This window comes from Ambystoma mexicanum, chromosome 5p, assembly GCF_040938575.1.
Source record: "Ambystoma mexicanum isolate Mex_15411 chromosome 5p, UKY_AmexF1_1, whole genome shotgun sequence".
NCBI lineage: Eukaryota > Metazoa > Chordata > Amphibia > Caudata > Ambystomatidae > Ambystoma > Ambystoma mexicanum.
Window position 1 is genome coordinate 759,303,537 of NC_090930.1, and position 20,479 is coordinate 759,324,015.

The 20,479-nt window shown below is 46.3% G+C and overlaps 1 protein-coding gene across 27 annotated transcripts in view; it reads right to left on the reverse strand.

Annotated features, from left to right (window-relative positions):
- CLASP2 (cytoplasmic linker associated protein 2) overlaps positions 1-20,479 on the reverse strand; it is a 2,478,243-nt gene that overhangs the window by 1,982,225 nt on the left and 475,539 nt on the right. For all 27 annotated transcript variants that reach the window (XM_069613152.1, XM_069613157.1, XM_069613154.1 and 24 more), the window contains exon 7: positions 8,384-8,454. In XM_069613152.1, the coding sequence (XP_069469253.1) occupies positions 8,384-8,454 (71 nt within the window). The remainder of the gene's footprint in view (positions 1-8,383; positions 8,455-20,479) is intronic.

The following is a 20,479-nucleotide window of genomic DNA, read 5'->3' on the forward strand; positions in this document are numbered from 1 at the left end:
AGGACTACTCTCAGCTTACCGAACTTACTCTGAGCCCCACATTGTAGTAGTGCCCACCAGCATATTACATGCTGCCTCATACTCAGTGCCGCTTCTGACGCTGTTTAGACGCGTGGTCTACTATGAACAAACTGCTCAATTACAACATGTATGCCTTGCTACTACTATTGTTATCTCTGCCAAGCCTAGTCTTGATCATCCAAGACTAATCACCGCTAGCATCTGTATACTACCCCAGTCCAACAATGAACTTCACTAATAACCCACCTCTGCCGATTAGAGCCACGCCTTTCCTACTAGCACTTGAGCCCAACTACTTGGATGCTTCAATAAGACCTACCAAATTCCTACCCAAGTTAAAACTAGCTACCAAGACACCAAACAGAGTCCCGCTAACCAACATTAACCGGCTGGCATCTTCAACTACCTGGGATTCCAAGAGCCAATATACCCAGTCTACATCTTGAAGACTTCCCTGCCCTACCAAAGTTAAAAACAAAAGAGACTGTTCTAGATTTGCAACTAACTAGACGCCTACCCCCAAAACCCTTCACAAAGAAACACTACCAAACAGTCAAACCTCTCGGTCTCTAGCAAAATAAAAAACATCAAAACCTCGAACTTTCATAATAAGAAACAAAAAACGGTCAAACCGAGTGCCACCCCTACCGACGTATCCTCCCTAACTATCAAGGTTGCTTTAATAAACGCCAGATCGCTGGTAGCTCCTGCGACAGACATTGCCGACCTTATCACCGTTGAAAATTTTGATTTCTTGGCCATAACAGAATCATGGCTGATTGCGGCAGCTGGCCCTTCACTCCTGCTCGCCGTATCAGATCGCCGTACCAGGAAATTACTCTATTATAAGAGTGGACAGGTCAGAGTTCAGAGGAGGGGGTACAGCCATCATATTTAAAACTAACTTAGACCTTAGATTTTCAACCTTTTTGTTTTCGATTATATCACTATAAACCCTACCAACCACATAATTGCCTGCATTAATATTCTGTCTGCCTCATCACAGGGTTTCTCCTGTGCAAACCTCTACTGTCCTAACTCTCTTTCTACTCATTTGTAAATTATTGCCATCTCTTATGTACTTCTTTTACAGACTGTAATGTGGAATCTTCTGACTTGTACTATTATAACTGTTACGCCCTAATTGTAACTTGCACTATTTATTTTTTTATTTTTTTTATTTGTGTATATTCAAAAGAATTTTACAAAAAGAACCGAAGCAGTAAATTGCACGATAACTAGCCAGGGTGGGACCCTGTGGCTGTTGTCATTTTCATCGTGTGTTCCAATATTTTCACGGTTGCCAGAAGCCAGGTTATTCTGTCTCCGCTGATCAGTCTATTCCACCAGGTATCGTCGTCCCACCCTCGATCGTCCACTATTAGATGATTCAGGTAAGCCCCTCTCAGGTTCTGGTTTTTCGGGCACGACAGAAGCAAATGTCTGATGGATTTGGTTTTATTTTCACATAAGCGACAGACGCTCGTATCAGATAAACCTCTGATCTTGCGAATTTCGTTAGTGGCCACCAAGTTCATCCTTATCCTTAGAAGAGCATTCCGAGCCCCCCTGTTGGGGAATTTTTGAAGGTACTTCATTGGTTCATTGAGCTTACGGAATGTTGGAGGCAAGTGCTGGAGAAGTTTGTTGTTTGAAGCGGACTCCTGTGTTTGAATCCAGTCAAGCTCTTTCAATTTTTTGAACACTACTTGGATGTGAGGTGAGGTCGGTTTCCGAGCAAGCGACTTAGTTGAGTAAAGCCAAGTTTGCTTCTTTCCATACTACCAGCATTTGCAACTTGCCAGAATTTAACTTCTTGTTTAGGAGACCAAAAATATCATCACTCCCATTCATGATGCATTTTCGGTACAGCCTCAGGGAACTAATGTCAACTATTGTCTTTAAAGACACTAGGCTCAGTTCTCTCCGGATAGCAGCTATGGACGTTGATTTTGGAAGGGCCAAGACCCCTTTCTAGAACACACTTTCAAGTTTTTGCCAGATTTTACTTGGAATCAGAGACATGGCTTCGGCTCCGTAAGTGATGGAGGGAATGACTTTCTTTCTGTAGAATTCGATCACAGGGATACAAGAGAATTTACCGAATTTTGTGTCAATCGCCTTTCCTTGAGATGTCAACTTCTTTATTCTGAGTTGAAGGTTGGCCTGCATTGAACTTTCGTTTTAAGTGCTGTCCATCACGACTCCAAGGTATTTGTATACTGTGACTTTCTCAATCACATATTCTTCCAGATACCATTTAAAGTTTTCTGCGGTTTATTTTCTGGCCGGACTCCAGGGACATGATTTTAGTTTTTTCTTTCTTTATTTTTAGATTGTTCTCAGACATGTAACGCAGGAGGTTTGATATTTGCCTCTGGAGGGCAATCTGGGTCTGGTCGAGTAGGATGAGGTCATCAGCATACAATAGGTGGCTTATTTTTGCTGTGGCCAGGGATGGCGGAAAAGTCCTTGACGGATCTTCTGAGATGCCATAATCACCAATATAGGCAAGAAACAGTGCTGGAGCTAGGGGGAAACCTTGTTTCACCCCTCGACCCATCTGGATTTCAGATGACAAGTTGCCCAGTTGTGACAATCGGACCCTGAGGGTGGTTTCTGAGTGGAGAGCCTTGATTGGTTGCAGAATCTCCTGGGGGTACCCCCATCCTTCGAGTTTGTACCAGAGGCGCTGCCTGTCAACCAAGTCAAAGGCTTGGGAGAGGTCGATAAAGGCCACAAAGATCCTTGGTTTCCCTCAAAGACCTTGCTTTTCAGTACGCTGATGGTGAGTATGTTTGCCGCTGTTCCCACATTTCTTTTAAAGCCCGTTTGGAACCTGTCATTGCAGGGGGCCTACTTTGACCAGGCATCAAATCATTTCAAAAGAAGGCTCCCGTAAGACTTTCCCAATGCAGTCCAAGAGGGCTATAGGGCGGTAATTTAGTGGATCGGTGATGTCGCCTTTCTTGTAAATTGGAACGATAACCGCCCTCGTCCACGATGGAGGGAGCGATTTCTGGGCGGCACACTGCGCGAAGATAGACAGGATAAATGGTGCCCATTCGTCTGCATTTTTTTTTCAAGTCTATGTTTGAGATTCCATCCGGACCTGTCGCTCTGGAGTTCTTCAGCTTTTTAATTTGATCTCTGATTTCCGCCATGTCGTCCAATTTCAGCCAGTTTTCGTTTTTCGATTTCGAATCAGGTAGGCCTGTGGTGGGTGGAGCTTGAAAAAGGGACGAGAAGACAGATCTAAGACTGATTTCGTTGTCAGATTCAAGTGATTGCCTCGTGAATTTGAGTCAACCCCTACCACATACGGTGCCGGTGGGTTAAAATGGGATTGCAGAGACATGGTGAGCTGGTTGTGATCGCTCGCTTTGGTTTTGCGAACCTCGAAATCTTTTACCTTTGAAAGAAGGTAGCGCGAGACAAAAATGTAGTCAATAGTGGCGTGGTGAGCACCTTGCTCCCAAGTGGGAGGACGGTCAGCGTTGGGGAAAACGGAGTCCAAATTTTCCATTTTTCTTGATGCCATCAGTGTTGACCACAGGCTCCCTCTTTTTGCGGCGGGATTCGAAGAAGAAGATTTGCTCAACTTTGTGCGGTGGTCAGAGCAGTGGGTGTTCAGGTCGCCGCATATGATGATCGAAGGGACCTGGTTGGAAGCTTGAATTTCATCTACTAGATTTTCCATCATCGCTAAGTATGACTGTTGGTTTATGGCTGCTGGGTTCCAGTAGGTGTTAATAATTGCAGTTTGAGAGGGCCCGCAATTTGGTTGATCCGCCCAGTCAAGTAATACTGCCAGAATTGAAAGGTTGGATAGGAGAGTGGCCTTGATCTTCAGACCCCCTCCCCTGCCGGTAGGCGATGAGAAGACCCGATGTCGGGCGGCCCACCAGTCCTTTATTAGCTGGTGCCAAAAGGACATTGTAGCCATCCATAGCAGGCGATTTCTCGAGCCATGTCTCTTGTAGGCAGATGCTATCAAAAACAGCCAGGTTTGCGTCGCCCGGCATTGTTAGGTGCAAATGACCACAGGTGTTCCAAGAGCAGAGACGAAGGGGAGGTGGGGTTGGGTCGGCAGTCGAAGTGGCCGAAAGCCCTCTTGGCCGACCTGCGCATTGCTATTTTTTCTTGAGTGTGAGAGCCTTTGGGAGCCAGGCCCACAAACTCTGAAGTTTGTCTTTTGACTGGTTGATGCTGTCCGAAAGGTCTTTATTAGCTAAACAGTGGGCGGCGTTGCTCGGAGCAGTGGAAGTATCGGGTATAGTTGTCACCTTTGCGACTTTCGTTTTAGCGGAGTAAGGCCCCCTGTGGTCAAAGGTTTTCTTTAAACCCCGCAGGGCAGAATTTCGGTTTGAAGTCGCGTTGATGGAAGCTGAGGGCTTCTGGTTGTGGCTTTCAGAAGCTTGTTTGAGATCGGAGTGACTTTTCCTTTCACTCCTGTTTTCGTTATCGCGACCTTTGACGTTGCCTCTCAAATTGCACCCTCGGTTTCCTGACTGGTGAGAGTGAGATTTCTGATTTTGATTTTCCAAAATGAAACCAAGGAATGCCAAATCCTCTTCAGCTCGAACAATTTCCTTTTTTGCACTCGTAGAGGCAAGGTAAATATAGGCTTTTGCTCGGAAGTTTGAGTGGTAAGGGTCCACTAACTGTAGGTCTGACGATTTAATCCCACGTAGAGCTGGTACGAGGCTGAACAATGCGAGTAATCCTCTTCTATTTAGGATTATATCATCTTTGTTTTCAGGATGCTTGGCCAGCTTGATAGGAGACGCTCTTGCGTGTGAATTGGCTTTTCGGTATTGTTCAGTTTGTGAAGAAAAGTGGGATTTTGGGCGTTTCCCTCTGTCGTTTGTTTTTCCACCCGAGTATTTGGTACTTTGTGACGTGGAGTACCTGTTAGATTCCACGACGCCCACCTTCTCTCGTGTTTGTTGTATGCCGGAGATCCGCCTTGTGTGCTCTTGGTCCCCGGGGAACGCAAATGACACAACTCGAAAGTTAGGAGAACTAGGGAGCTTATGTCTGGACCCCTGGTGTAATTTCTTCCTGCGATCTTCCAGGGTGCTGAACTTTGGTGATGATTCGTCTTCTGATAAATCTTCAGTAATTTTCAGGTCAGCCAAAGCACCGTGAACCACTGGCGAAGCAGCAGCGCGAAGCCCCCGTGCTTTCTTTCCTTCATTCAGTTGTTGCTGGGCTTGGGGATCATCAAGATGCTGAGTGAGGTTCATCATGTCCGCATCTGCCAGAAATTCCTCCGTTGAACGGGGTGAGGCTTTGTTCAAGTTGTGTGTGGCCGGTGGGAGAAACGAAATTTGAGCCGTACTTTCAGCTGCCTCAGTTCTTAGAATAGGAGTAGAGATCCGCGGGGTAGCCACACCTCTTTGTGGGTGGAGGTCTGGTCTCGTTGAAGAGAACATTGAATATGCACGTTCCTCTATTCCTTCCGGAAAATGTTGGGGGGGGAGGCAGTGACGGTGGTTCATCTGTGATGTCAATTACTTCTTCCGGTGTTGATCTATTTGCAGCCGCAGTGGTAGGCCTTTGAATAGCCGAGGTGAAGGCTATGGTAGGAGGTTGTGCCAGCCTATTTTGACTACCCGCCCCGACTTCCATCTGATTATCTGTGTGGACTTCCGCGAAAGCTTTATTTCCTTTAACTACGTCCGATTTTAAGCTTGACAATTTTCCATCGAGGACAGTGATATAGCCTTCTAGAAAGGTTAATTTTGTGTACATTCTCGCTTGAATCGAGGTGTGGTCTTTTAAGGACTCATTTATCCCCTCGTAGAGTTTAGCAAACGGATTTATCGCTATGGTGACCGCTGACATAATTGGTAGAAAGTCCCTCTTGTTTTGCGAAGGAGAGTCCGTTTGGTGCACTGGTTGATGCGTGAGGCTTTTCGGGTTTGGAGTAGTTGTTTGACTCTCATTTAAAAGTCTTCTTACTACAGGAGATGATGCTAGCTCTAAGGATCCATGTCTGATTCTGTCCAAGTGAGTCGGTTTATTTTGAAGATCGGCCAACAGGCTGTCCTGATACAGACGGGATTGCTGCCTTATGTCAGCAGATGCTTGGCATAGCGCTTGTGGTGTAGTTTCAAGCATCCAAGCCTTTGGAGGTGCCACCACCCTTTGGTCTAAGGGAGTTGAAGGGTGAATGGAATGGGGCCGACCTGGGCTTGGGCATCCCGGCGGGTCCTTGTTAGTCTGCTTGTTTGAATGAGTAGAACCATGTACCGTGCCAAATGTATTTGTTTGGTTGACCAGGACTGGTTTTCCCGTGAGGACCAAAGGAGACTTTTCACTATTGTTTGTCGGTGTAGTTTGGGCGACTGCGCCCTTGTCGTTTGGTTCAGCTGATAAGACTCTGCCAGGCAGGTCAGGAGAAGGTTCCTTTGGGGATTGAGCCCACGGCAGCCGAGTTGGAGAGATTTGAGCCGTTTGCGGCTTTGAGGCGTCTTTCATCTTTGGCAGCTGATCTGGCGCCGGGGACCTTTTCCTTGTTTTCCTTGTTTTTTGTGGGGGTTGATACGTTTTAACTGCCTCCAAAATGTCCTCATCGGTAAGGTCCACTTGTCTGCTCCGCAAATCCGGAGCGAAGGCGTGGAAAAAGTCTGTAACTAGACTTGCCACTGAGGGCTTTATGGGCTCAGGATTCCATGGTTTTTTTTACGGAATGGCCGCTGGTTTTAGTTTTGTTCGACGCTAGACTTGTGAAGATTTTTTTTTGTGTGTTTTTTGCTTCAGCAGGCCTTTTCTTCTGGGAAAACAAGGTTTTCTGGAATCAGATGCCTCCACCTCCTTCCAGCGACGTTTTTTTGGATTTAAAGTTTCTGTGCAGGAGGGAGGGCTCGTCTCCGCAAGCGGAAATGAGGTGTGGTCGAGTGGTTTGACAGTTTGAGATCCCGCGCCCCTCCGGTCCGCCGGCGAGCGGGGGCAGGTTTCCTCCAGGAACACAGGGGCTGGTGAATCCGAGCCCAAATGAACCTGCGCCTCGATTTGTATCAAAGCGTTGGCGACAGTAATTTGAGGACTTGATTCAGCTCTCAGATCTCCGTTTTCCCTCTGACCCAGAGGAGACTTGTCCAGACGCACAAGGAGGGACGATGGTGGCGTTTGCTTTGCCGGGGGCGGGAGAAGGAGTCCCCTCCCCCCACTGCTCTCCACGCTCGATGCTTCAGCTGGAGCCACCTCCTTGGCGTCTTCAGGCTCCTCCCCCTGAATGGGATCCGATTTGCGGGCGGCTGAAGAGCACTTTGCGGTCTCCCCCCCCCGCTCACGGGCCTCGGTCCTCCCTCCGGAGGCATCCCAGGCTCAGAGCTGTGAGGGAGGAATCCGTGGCTGCAGAAGTGACAACGGGAGTCGTGGCGCCATAGGACGCTGAATTTCTGTGTCAGCCTGACTTCCTCGCGCCATTGTGGCAGGGATTTTTCTTGCGGCTGGATATTTGTTTTCTTTACTTTCGGCCCACCGCCGGGGGGGGGACTTGAGATTGTAGTTGGCAATATAATGAATCCGAGGTTAAAAGGCTCGAAACTCCTCAAGGGTGAAGATGTTGTTTTTGTGCAATTCGGGGCTGTGCGCTTCTAAGCAAACGGCCCTCCTCAAGATCCGTAGAGTCTGACACGGTAACAGAGGCAATGTCCGAAAGTGGTGAAGTTTCAGTAATGGCCGCCATGGCAGCCATGCACAGACTGCCAGAGACTGCACACTTGCAGCCACACTCCGCGGTCCGCTCCGCGGAATGAAGGGTTCTTGTAGGAAAATGAGGGTAGTAGCACCACCCACAGCAACAGTAGAAAGAGTAGAGTGACTGCCAGAGACTGCACACTCGCAGCCACACTCCGCCTTGCACTATTGTAACTGTTATGCCTTAACTGTACTACTGTAACCACCTACTTCAATGCGCCCAGATACCTCTGGGTTCGGTGCGCTTTAGAAAGAAACAAACAGGGAGAGGGAGGATTTTCTCCCAACACTTTCTTCATTTCATCTTAATAAAAGCCTATGCCAATGTGTCCAACTCTTAATCTTGATCCCTTACAGTACCCTTTAACTCATGGGAGGGAATGGTACACACACTCAATGGTTAAGACTAGATTCAAATGACAAACTGTAGTAAATAGTTAACACAAAGCAGTTTTTTTCTAGTCCAGACCACATTCAGAGCAAAACCAAGGAAAATAAGTCTTCTTAGGAGAAGGTTTATGTTTGAAGCCATCAATAATACCTCAGTTACAAAAAAGAACACTAACTCTGAGGAATTTCCCCCAGAGAAAGCAGCTCACATACTGTTTAAAGGATTTATAGCAATATTGCATATAAGTAACTTCTTACTCACCTATATTGAAGCTTAACATCATACCACCAGAATCTCTTACTTCATCAAATTTCGCAAATATTGTTTGTAACCTGCAACACAAATAAAGGTTGATGTAAAATACTACATCAAGTTAATGGTTTTACATTTATTTCAACCTTAAAGGTTTACAGACCGTTCATTTTAACACACTTGTAGTTTCTTACAACACACAGTACAGTGTACATGCAAATTAATAACATTATTAAACATTCAATCATTTCTACCAGTGATTTTAAAATGCTGGAAGATGGCTGCTGTGGAAAGAATGCTGGAGCATAGATGTGAGCTATTTCAAATTAGCAGGACACATTCAGCATTTTGTATAGATGTGCGTGTACTGTTTAGCTATTTGAAAACAAAACTCTACACACCAGTTCCTATTGAACAAGCGCAGGCACCTTTTGTCTCTGCACAGGACGCGCACTACTCATGGAACAGAACTGGAAACTAGAATTTGTCAATGCAGGTGGAAATGGAAGTTCAAGAGCGACAGCCACACTGCTCTAAAACAACTTCCAAACAAAACCCACAAGTAAAATGTAATACCCCAAACTGAGCTCCTTTTAAAACTTCCCCCAAAAATAAACTGAGCATGTTTGTGTAACTACATCCCAATATCTAGTCTGATATATATATTTTTTTTAACTAGCACACATGATCCAACCCACTCTATGCTACTTAATTTTCCTACACCAAGTTTAATTTATTTTGTTTCATTTTTATGAGAACAATGCTTATTTGATCTCAAAAGGTGGTACAAAGAAAAGATATATATATTTTTTTTATTTTTTTATTATGGTTTATTTAAACATTTAAAAAACTGAACCACACTCACTCACATAATTATCACTCCTTCACATCTCAAGTTTCCACCAAGTTCATCGAGAGTTATTCCGTGCCGCGTCGTGTGTCCACTGACTCCATGGCAGGACCAGACTGCAATCCTTCGCATCATGTTTAAGGATGACTTTTTCCTACTCAAGTTTATGTTCTAGCAGACGTTTTTTTAGTTCCTCGAGAACATGAGTTTGCGATTGGCTCCATCGAACATTAAAGCCCACCACTCATCCGCACAGAGGGTCTGCTGTTTCAAAATGACAGGGCCAAGAGTACGGGATCTCAGTGTACGTAGATTTGGACAAAAAAGAAATAAATGTTTGAGCGTCTCTTTACAAGATACATAGAACCGGCAGAGCTGATCAGTGTTGTTTACTGTACGTAAACTTAAACGATCTTTAGCGTCTAAAACGTTCAGTCTGAACTGCATGTATAGCGATCTCGATTTTTGGTCCGGAAATTGAAACAGGTAGTCTGGCAGAATCCCCCATGCTTGTGCCTGACTCGGTACTTCCGCAAGTGATCTTGATTTCCGTCTTTGTTCGCATGTTTGATATCAGTCTGAGCTCCACAGTTTTTTTTTGCTAGATCTGGATTTTCTATCAGCGTTGATAACTTAATGTCGTTCAATTCTAACACTTCCATACAGTACCTATTCCACATCGAGAGAGCACAACAGTCCGACGTCGTGCTTGTTTTTAATATCGAAAACTGCAGTACCGTTGGTGACAATTTTTTTTTTCTGAACAGACATAAGTGCCAACTCACTCTTGCGTGCATCGAGATTAGTCCCAATACATACCGAATACAGACAGTAGCCGTTCCTCTTGGGAGATTTAACACTTTCACCCAGAAAATATTTTCTAAGGTATTCCAAAGATAGACAAACAACCAAGAGCATTTTCCGCCCCATAGATTATTGCTGGAACAGCTTTTTGTTGGTAAAATGCTATGGTCGGTTTTAGCGAAAAATTCCCATACTGTCTGTTTATTATGGATGCTTGACAAGCCAGTTGCCGGTATTTGGATTTAGCTAGTTCTGCCCATGGGGAGTCATTTAGATTCGAGCTTAATCTCATGCCCAGGTATCTTGTGTCTCTTAAGATGTTCAGCTTTGTTTTTTCCAGAATCCAGACTTGTTTCTTTTGCTTGTTCTTTATCGTCCGTAGATTTTGCAAGGTCAGAATCTCGCACTTTTGTTTATTAATGTGCAGGCCATTCTTTTGTACATAGACTTCTAGGGCATCAAGTTTGCGTTGCAAACCGATAGATGTCATATCTAGGAGTATCAAGTCATCTGCATACAGTAGCCAACTCACGTGGGTACCATTCACCTTTGGTGAAAAAGAAGATATTTCGTTAAAGGCTTCACCAACGTCAGATATAAACAGGTTAAAGATGATCCCTGCCAGGGGGCAGCCCTGTTTCACACCCTTAAATGTCTATCGGCTTGGAAAGAGTCCCCCTTTGGTCCAGCCGAATTCTGATGTGTGTGTGTGGAGTTCTCTAATTGCTTCCAGGAGGCTTGGGGGACAGTTCCATGCAGTTAGTTTGTTCCAGAGGATTCCACGATCAACACTATCAAACGCGTGCTAGAAGTCTATCAATGCTAGATGTATTTTTCTGTTTGTTCTTATAGCTTCCAACTTGAAGAGATTCAATAAGAGAAGGTTGAGACCACAGCCCACAACCCTTTACGAATCCGGCTTGTCTTGGATCCACATGATTACATTCACTGGCCCACCTTAAAAGCATTTGTTGTAGTTGAGTCGCATACATTTTACCCAGGACGTCAAGAAGAGCAATAGGTATATATTTTACAGGGAACAGTAAGCTTACAATGGGATAAGTTCAAGTGATATTTTGACCAGGTTGTATTGGGTAGTTAATAAAACAGTCAACAGGGACAATACAAGGGTGGACATACACAGATTAAGGACATTCAAAATTAGACATATGAAGTGCAGCTAGGCGGTAAGACCGCCTATTCGACCACGATGAATTAAGTGCTAGAGTGGAGGCAGAGAAAGCGAGAGAGGGACAGGTTATAAGTTAAGGAAACAGGTTAGCTCATCGGATGTCCGGGGAAGAGAATTCCATGCAAGTGGAACAAGAAAAGCAAAGGCGAGGGGACGCACAGGGAGGGAAAAACACCACAATGTTAGATGTGGAGATTATGAGAAGGTTTGTAGAGTTGGATAGAAGAGAACACATGCTGTGTTGCCTCACAGTTGATAGATTAATGAACCAAAGAAGAAATGTAAATCTGGCCTCGGTTTTGCATCTTCAGCCATCTAGCCTGATGGTGTGAAATGAGAGGGTTCAAAAAAGTCCTGGTAGCAAAGTTGATGATCTTGTAGAGAGGACAAAGCGGATGCTGCTAAAGCATTCCAGTTTAGAGAAGAAGATTGGTGAAGAGATGCTTAGTGGTGTTGAAAGGAAGCAGGAGCCTGATTTTTCTAATATTTAGCCGTTTGAGGCGAGTAGCCGTTGCTGAGACAATAGTAGAGAGGTTGTGTGAAGGGTCATAGATGACATGAAGGTTTTAGCTGAGGAGAGTGTGAGGTGGGAACTGGATAGGCAGAGGTGGGGAGATGCGAGTTTTGGTGGGAAAAAAAATGTACCTCAGTTTTGGTAGAGTTTTACATCAGCAATTGCAAAGCAATCCTCCATTTGATGGCAGAGACACAGTTGGAAATGTTGCTAGATCAGAGGAGAGCTCAGGAAGAGAGAAGATGTTTCAAGTTACTTACCTGTAATTATTGTTCACCAGCATGGGTCTGGCATGGATTCACATGCTCGTGAATATTCCCAGTCGTCAGGCTGGGAATCCTCTGTAAAAGAAAAAACAGTTTCACTTTCACTTACAATTTGTATTTCTCCATTAAACCAATCACTGTCCTCTGGGTCATGCTGCCCCCTCCAATGACCACCCTCTTCCTAAGCCCTTCCTCTGGCAGCCATCTTCAGATTTGGTAAGCACGTAAAGTGGCAGTATGACCACGAAGAGCCGCAGAGGGGTTGGAAGGAGGGTTCGCATGGGAATCCATGCCAGACCCATGCTGGAGAACAATAGTTACAGGTAAGTAACTTTTTCCTTCTCATGGGGTCTTGCATGGATTCACATGCTCATGAATAAAGAATACATAGCAGTACAACATTACACAACCAAGGGTGGTGGCAAGGCTCAACAGAAGCAATTAACTCTTACCTCTAGAACAGACTCACCTCAAGCGAACAGGTTACGTAGCACTACTTGGCCGATTCTTGACTCCTCCCTGGAATCCCTGTCAACAAAGTAGAACTTTGTGAAGGTGTGCATGGACCTCCACGTAGCAGCCCTGCAGATGTCTAGCAGGGGCATGCCAGACAGGAATACAGTCTTTGCAGCGATCGCTGTGGTGGAGTGGGGTCTCGGACGGCCGGGCAGCATTCGGTTCACCAACCAATGACAGTGCGTGATGCAGCCGGAGAGCCACCTTGAAATGGAAGCCACCCTATCGCCAGACGGAATTCCTCGTCAAGGTGCATGTTATCTGCAAAGCTTCAGGACACCTGTATCCAGCGAGCGTCCAGGAACTTTTGAAGGGGTTGCATGTGCAACCTGCAGAGTCGGATCAGGTAGATGCAGAACGACATGCCGAGCAACAACTTGATGGTTCCGCACTGTGGCCGTCTTCATTGACAGCAGCCGCTGCACCTTCCCTTGAATGGCCACCACCATCTCCTCGGAGGGTGACGCCAGGCAGGACACTGTATTAGTCTGGTTCCTAGGAAGAACAAGTTACTTACCAACTGGCGACGTTCTTTCGATTGGATGTTCCTCCATTGTATTCCTCATCTTTGATATTCACGTCCAGCTTCGGCTGCTTCGGAAAAATTCTCGGCAGAGGGCGCCGTGGGTGGATGGCGTTGATGTTAGGAAGAATCCTGTGCAATTCCCTTGGGGAACACTGCAAAAAGATTAAGACTACAGGAGTAAGCAGTAAACCCAATTGGTAGTAGTCTGTACCACCCAGATTTACTTGGTAGCTGTGGCTGAGACTTCTCCCAAGAAGAGTTAGGCAGTATACAGAGGATACACAATAGGGCCAAAAACGCAGTAGAACAAGCAAACACCGACCAGAGCTTTGTATCAAAAGTATATAATTTATTTATTTAACGCACACTTTAGAAAATACACTAGCACTATTAATCAAAGCAAGTTCAAAACACAATCAGAAAAGTATACACACCTCCCTTAGGTATTATTAGACAAGTCTAAGTAAAAACACCACTTTGTCAAAACAGAGGTGAGTGTATAACTTAGATGGCACTCCAATAATTAAATAAAAGGGAGAGAAAAAGGCAGGTCATAAAGGTAAAACCGTTCCCAACACTTAAGAGACAAAAATAATTTAGTGAAGGCAGAGTCTACTGTAGAGCCAAAGTTCATAGGCCAGGCCCAATTTAAATGGAGCAAGGTGAAATGTGCCCAAGATCACACAGTTGCGAAATGCATTCAAGTCTTTGTAGAATGTTCAAAACAGGTTGGGGTGGTTCAAAGATAAAGTTAGAAGGTCTGGGGGCCAACCCAGTTGGAAAGCCAAGGATTTAAGGGTCACCTTGGGCAAACGGAAGAAACGGAGGCCAGGTGGAACAGAGTACCTTTAAAGTTGAGGAAGCTCCAGCAGTGGCAGTTGTTCCTGGCAGCGGGTGCAGTTCGTGGTTTCGACCAGGGGAAGAGATGATCCCGTCGAGGGGGAAACTTGGAGTTGATGCACTGCCCAGGGAAGAAACCAGCCGCGGAGTTCGTCGGTTAAAAGGTGCGTTCCTGGTATTCGCGGTCACAGTGCAGCTTGGCTATCCGGCCGCCGGGGTGCTTGGCACGGGGGATTCGACCAAGAGACGTCTTTGGAAGGCGAAATGGCGAACTGGTTGATCCCACCAACTCAGAGGAAGAAGACTCTCAGTAGAAGATCTTCTCTTGTCGCCGGGAAAGTGGCGAGGTCGTTGCAGCAGGGCTCCACCGGTGGTGTCTTTGTTGCAGATGGCTCAGCTTCTTCCCTCTTCGGATTTCTTAGGTCCCGTGGCAACTTCTGAAGTTCCATTCCCAAAAGCCCTGCTTTTATGCAGAAAAACCCCCATTCAACAGCCTAGCTGTCACTCAAACATGCTAAGTGGTGAGCTGGGCGGCTCACCACTGGCCCAATCAGAACAGAGTGCGACTTGGGTTGCTAAGCCAACGCAGTCCAGGGTGCCAATTCCGCCACCTACACATCCTGTGGAACCCAGACAGAGTGGCACCAGTTGGAGGGCTTCTGTGGAGAAGCCTGCCAAAAAGTGGAACAAAGGGCCCGACCTTGGTTGGAGTTACAGACGGACACGAACGCCATTTTAGAAAAGAGTTCTGGCAAAAAGACCCAACCGGTGATTTTATATTAAATAAATAAACCGGCGGTATCTTTAACATTGCACCAAAAAGTGGTGCGTTTAAAATCAATGGGAAAATCCCATAGGAAATATTCTGGTGGAATATTTTGCGTGGTAACCACTGCCACCATCCAGAAACTCGACAAGGGGGGACTGGACAGTGCCCCCTTGGAAACAGACCCAGGGGCAATCGAATTAACCCCTTCCAGTACTTCCACAATATGATGGTTTGTACTGGTTCTGTTCACAATTTTGGACTAGTAGAGTCAATGGTGACTTTACATGCCCTGGGAGACAGTCAGTCCCAGGGTATGGAGTCTATGTTTGGGGGTCACTATGACTCCCCTGTGTTACTGCACTGAGGGTGCTGTGTAACACACACAAAAACAGATGATACCCTATGGAGTAAAAAAACCCATAGCCCATAAGCACACAAAAAGTCAAAGACATACCTCAAATCATGCCTAAAAGTGGGAGGAAAAGATTCTCACTCTTAGCAGGAGAAAAAAAACAAACCCCAAAAATCCAGCAAAGCTGCTGGGGGACTCACTAGGTTTGGGAAATTAGCCTTAACAGAATTCTCCCTAACAGTTGAGTGGATGTACCTCGAAGGCCTCCCGTGAAGGGTGATGTCATCGGATGTACAATAAACACGCGCAGCACCCGTTGGCCTCGGTTCTGTTTTTTCCTCCTATTCGTGTTGGTTGTTAGTGTAGGCAGGCAGTAGAGAGCCCTGCGACAGCTGAAGTTGTAACAGCATAGGACATTCTACAGAGGGGTAGGATGGGAGGGCGATGAGGAATACGTTGGAGGAACATCTAAACAAAAGAAAGCTAGCAGTTGGTAAGTAACTTGTTCTTCAAATGGATTGTGTCCTCCAAAGTAAACCTCATCTTTGATATATGATATGATAGGTTATTTATAACGTGCTTAATACCCAGAGGTTTCTAAGCGCGGACCCGGAGATCGAACCTGTGTTGCTCCATGTCGTCTTATTTTCAAATCAAGCACGCTGCCACTGAGCTATCCTCCTAGGACAAAGATAGACTTCCAAAGCAGTATGCAGAATTTGGTGGAGGGAGTAGAATTTGAGATTGTCTGCTTTTATAAAGCCGAATACATTACCGCCTTACCAAAGGCAACATCCTGAGAGTGGGACGCATCTAGACATTAATACTTTGTGAATGTATGCAGAGAAGACCAAGTTGCTGCATCACAGATCGATTTAATAGGAATGCCCCTTTGAAGGGCTGCCAAAGAGGCTATACCTCTGGTGGAATAGGTCCTTAAGCTTTCTGGTGGGTCCTTGCCTGCCAATTTTTAACATTCCGAGATGCCAAGAATAATCCACCTTGATAATGTCTGTTTTGAAACAGCTTGACCCAATTTCCTTCCAGTATATCCTATAAAGAGTTGGTCATCCACTCGGAGTTTGGAGAACCTAGAAATATAAAAGCTCTTCTAGGGTCCAACCTATGGAGCCGTTCTTCCTCTTTACCAGGATGCGGCAGGGGGTAGAACGCCGGTAAAACTATTTTCTGATTTAGATGGAAATCAGATACAACCTTTAGTAGGAAGGAGGGTTTTACCCTTAACACAACCCTGTCCTTGTGGAGTACAGTATAGGGTGGCCGGGAAGAAAGTGCCTGCAACTCGCTCACTCTGCGTGCAGATGTCTAAGCGACTAATAATATGGTTTTGAAGGTTAACAACCTCAATGGACATGTGTAATGGTTCAAATGGAGCACACATTAAAAACCTTAGAATCAGATTAAGGTCCCAAACTGGGACTTTAAAAGAAGGTGGGAACACATTTGTGAGCCCCTTTAGGAATTGAATCACCAAGGGAATTTTAAAGTAGGAACACTCTTCCAAAGAGCGCTTGAAGATGGAAAGCGCTGCCAGTTAACCTTTGATGGCCCCAACATTGAGACCTTTGTGTGCCAATAATAAGAGGAAAGATAACACCTCTGGAACTGAACATAGAAAAGCATCAACATTCTTTTCCCTGCACCAGTCGCAAAACTTGTTCCAACGGCAACGGTACAGAGATTTTGTTGCTGGCCTTCTTGACGAAAGGAACACCTCCATGTCGTCATCCGGGAGGTCCCAATCCTTGTATCTCAGCCTTTCAGAAACCAAGAGTGAAGGTTGAGAGTGTTGACCTCTGGAGGGAGAACCTGTCCCTCCCTTTGTGAGAGAAGATACTCTCTCTGCGGAAGATGAATCGGAGGACAGATGGACATGTCTAGAAGGTCTGGGTACCACGTTCTCCTGGCCCAATCCGGGGCAATTAGGATCACGCAGCTTCCGAACAGTCTCAACCTCCTGATTACTCGAGGAGTGACTGGGATCGGAGGAAACGCGTATAGTAGTGGGAAATCCCAATCCACCACAAACGTGTCTCCTAGAGCTCCTCTCGGAGGAAATTCCCTTGAGCAATACCTTTCGCACTTCCGGTTGACCCCGGTCGTAAACAGGTCTACTTTAGGAGTTCCCCAAAGGTTGAAGCTATCTTGATGGACTTCCTGAGCTAGTTCCCATTCGTGGGACACTGCACCCTGCCTGCTCAGAGCGTCCAACGTTGCGTTCTCCTGCCCGGCCCATGAACTGCTGATATGGAGATTTCTTCCTGAATTGCCCAGTACCAGAGCTGCATTGTCTCTCTGCACAGTGGTAGTGACCCTACACCACCTCTTTTGTTGAGGTAATGCACGGCCACTGTGTTGTCCATCATTATCAGGACATTCTTTCCCGGTCCAGAGGGTAGGAATGCTTTCAGCGCTAGTCTGATTGCCCACAGCTACAAAAGGTTTATGTTTAGTTTAGACTCCGATGGAGACCAACGAGCGCTGATTGTCAGACCATTGGCATGGGCTCCCCACCCCGTGAGTGAGGCGTCCGTCACTAATGTAATCTCCGGCAACGGTTGCCAAAAATGTTCTCCTTTACAAATATTGTCCTCTCAGGCCCATCAGAGGAGATCCTGTGCGACCCTGCTTGGAACCTGGAGCAGGTCCATCATCCTTCCTGAGAATTGGGACCATTGAGTTCTCAGAGCCCATTGAAGGGATCTCATTCTCAGGCAGGCTTCTGGCACCAGAATGCCATGAGGCAGAGCAACCTCAAGAAATCGTAGGCCAGAAGATTCTGAACACTTTGAAATTTGGAAACCATCTGAAGAATGTCTTGAGCCCTCGCCTTGGATGGTGAGGTCTTTCCCAAGGATGTGTCTAATACTGCTATGCTGTATTGGAGCCGTTGGGAAGGTGTCATCTGTGACTTCTTGAAATTGAGGGAGAAGCCCAGTTTGTGAAGGGAGTGGCAGGTGACAGATGATCCAGGGCTTGCTCAGGAGAGCCTGCTCTGATCAGCCAATCGTCCAAGTAGGGGTAGACATGAATCCCCCCTTCTCCTGAGATACGCTGCCACCACCACCATCAGTTTGGTGAAAACGTTAGGGCGGAGGTCAACCCGAATGGCAAGACTCAAAAAATGATAGTGTGAGCCGCCAACGGCGAACCTCAGATATTTTCTGTGCTTGAGATGGATTGGCACATGAAAACAAGCATCCTGAAGGTCCAACGACACCAACCAATCCTAAAGTTGGAGGGCCTGAATGATATGTGAAAGATTAACCATTTTGAACTTGTCCTTCCTGAGGAACTTGTTCAAGTATCTCAAGTCAAAGATAGGTCTCAATCCTCCATTCTTGGGGATAAAAAAATATGGGGAATACCAAATCTTGTTCCTCTCCGCTACAGGTACCAGTTCTATAGCACCTTTCTCTAGCAGGGTTAAGATCTCCTGCTGTAGGAGCGGATCTGGAATCGCCAGTGTTTTCTCGGTGGATTGTTGTGAGGCTGCTTTAAGAATGGAAGGCAGTGACCCTGGGCTTTTGTTTCCAGAGCCTAGGCATCTGAAGTAATGTCTCGCCATTCTTGCAGATGCTGAGACAGTCTGCCCCCCCCACTGGTGTTTCGTGACGCAAGCTCTCAAAGCGGTGTTGAGGTGGTTGCTGCAGCTGCTGATGGAAAAGAAGCTGTAGCTGGAGCTTGCTTTGCACTTTTACCTCGTCCACCACAAGAGATTTTCCTTTGGCCTCTCTGACTGGCCATTCCTCTCACCTTTCCAAATGAGGAGTAGTAACAATAGGATCGTCCCCTGCAAGACTGTCCTGATGAACGAAAAGGCTGAGGTTGCCTAAAAGCGGCCCCTAAACATTTGGCAGACCTTTGAGGTCTGCAACCTCTCAAGGCTCTTGTCAGCCTTGCTACCAAAAAGGTGAGACCCGTCAAAAGGCATGTCTAGAAGACGGCCTGCACATCTGGTGCGAAACCTGTCTTCCGCAACCAAGCAAATCTGCGTATAACTGTGCTTGTAGCCATAGACCTGCTGACGCTGTCTGCAGTGTCTAATCCAGATTGAAGGGATTCCTGCATGTCTCCTTTGCCGCCATCCTTAACGATGGCTAGAAAACCTCCCCTTTCCTCCCCTTCTGGAATGTGCTCCGCCGCCATTGATATGCACTCCCACAGAGCGTACAAAAATTTGGCTAAGGCACATGTGGAGTTGACCGACTTAAGGGCCATTCTGCCAGCTGAAAATACCTTGCGTGCCCATCCAGCCACACGCTGGTCGTCCCAATCCGGGGGGATGGTAGGGTACGCCGCTTTGTTAGATGTAGCTGTGGCTGCCTGGACCACCAGACTCTCGGGAGTGGGGTGTTTGGACAAATAGCCGGAGTTGCTACTAGAAGGGCAGTATTTTCTAGTGAGGGATTTATCTACAAAGGGGATAGAATCCGGGGATACCCAATTCTTGGCCACCTTATTTTTCAAGACCACATGGAAGCATAAAACGGTCTGTAGGTGGACCTTGGTCCAGAATGTCTAAGATCATCCCGAATAAACTGAGCTGTTGGTTTGGCCCAACCTAAATACTCTACCACTTTTGACATTAGGTGTCGATAAGTAGAGTCCGTGTGCTCGCCTGGCTGTGGTTTGCCAAACTCAGACTCTGGTGATATATCCACACCACTGGCATTGTGAAGTGTGTCAATAAGGTATTTCATTCTACTTTCTTCAGAGATTAGACACTGGCACATTAGGAGTACCAAATGCCAGACCAAAAGGAAACTCCTCTTCCTCAGATCTTTCCTCTTCTTCAAATATTGAAGACAAGGATTTAAAGTACTCCAGGTGGAGTCAGGTTTGTGAAAGGCTTTGGCTTAACAGCTTTTTCTTTTGCTGCAACATGCTCAGAGGGCTGAGCTGAAACCTTAGAAATCTTCGGCGCCAATGGTTTCGGCGTCGACGTAGACAAGAGCATCAATGTAAATGGCACCGATGGCGTCAAGGCCTCAACGACCACCTTCAAAGATTTCACCTTCGGAGTATGTGAAGCCTTGGACGGCGTCTAAGACATCAATCGCTCTTCATGACTCGAATGACTCATCAGAAACCACAAAGAACGAACTATGTAGTCGAAATATACTAACGAGGCACGCCGAGTCACCGAAGCAGCATGTTCCACGGAAAAACAGAACTGAGGCCAACGGGCACTGCGCATGCTACTTGTACACCCAACAATGTCACCCTCAACAGAGGCCTTCGAGGGACATCAACTCAACGCCATTGACGCATGGCGCCCTCTGGCGAGAACATTTTTCCGAAGCAGCCGAAGCTGGACGTAAATATATCAAAGATGAGGAATACGTTGGAGGACACAATCTATTCGAACTGCGAAGGTGTTAAGCAGGACTTTGGATAGTTGGAGGAACCCAGATCCGTCAGTAGCTGGACGGTCTCCTCTGTGTGTCCAACG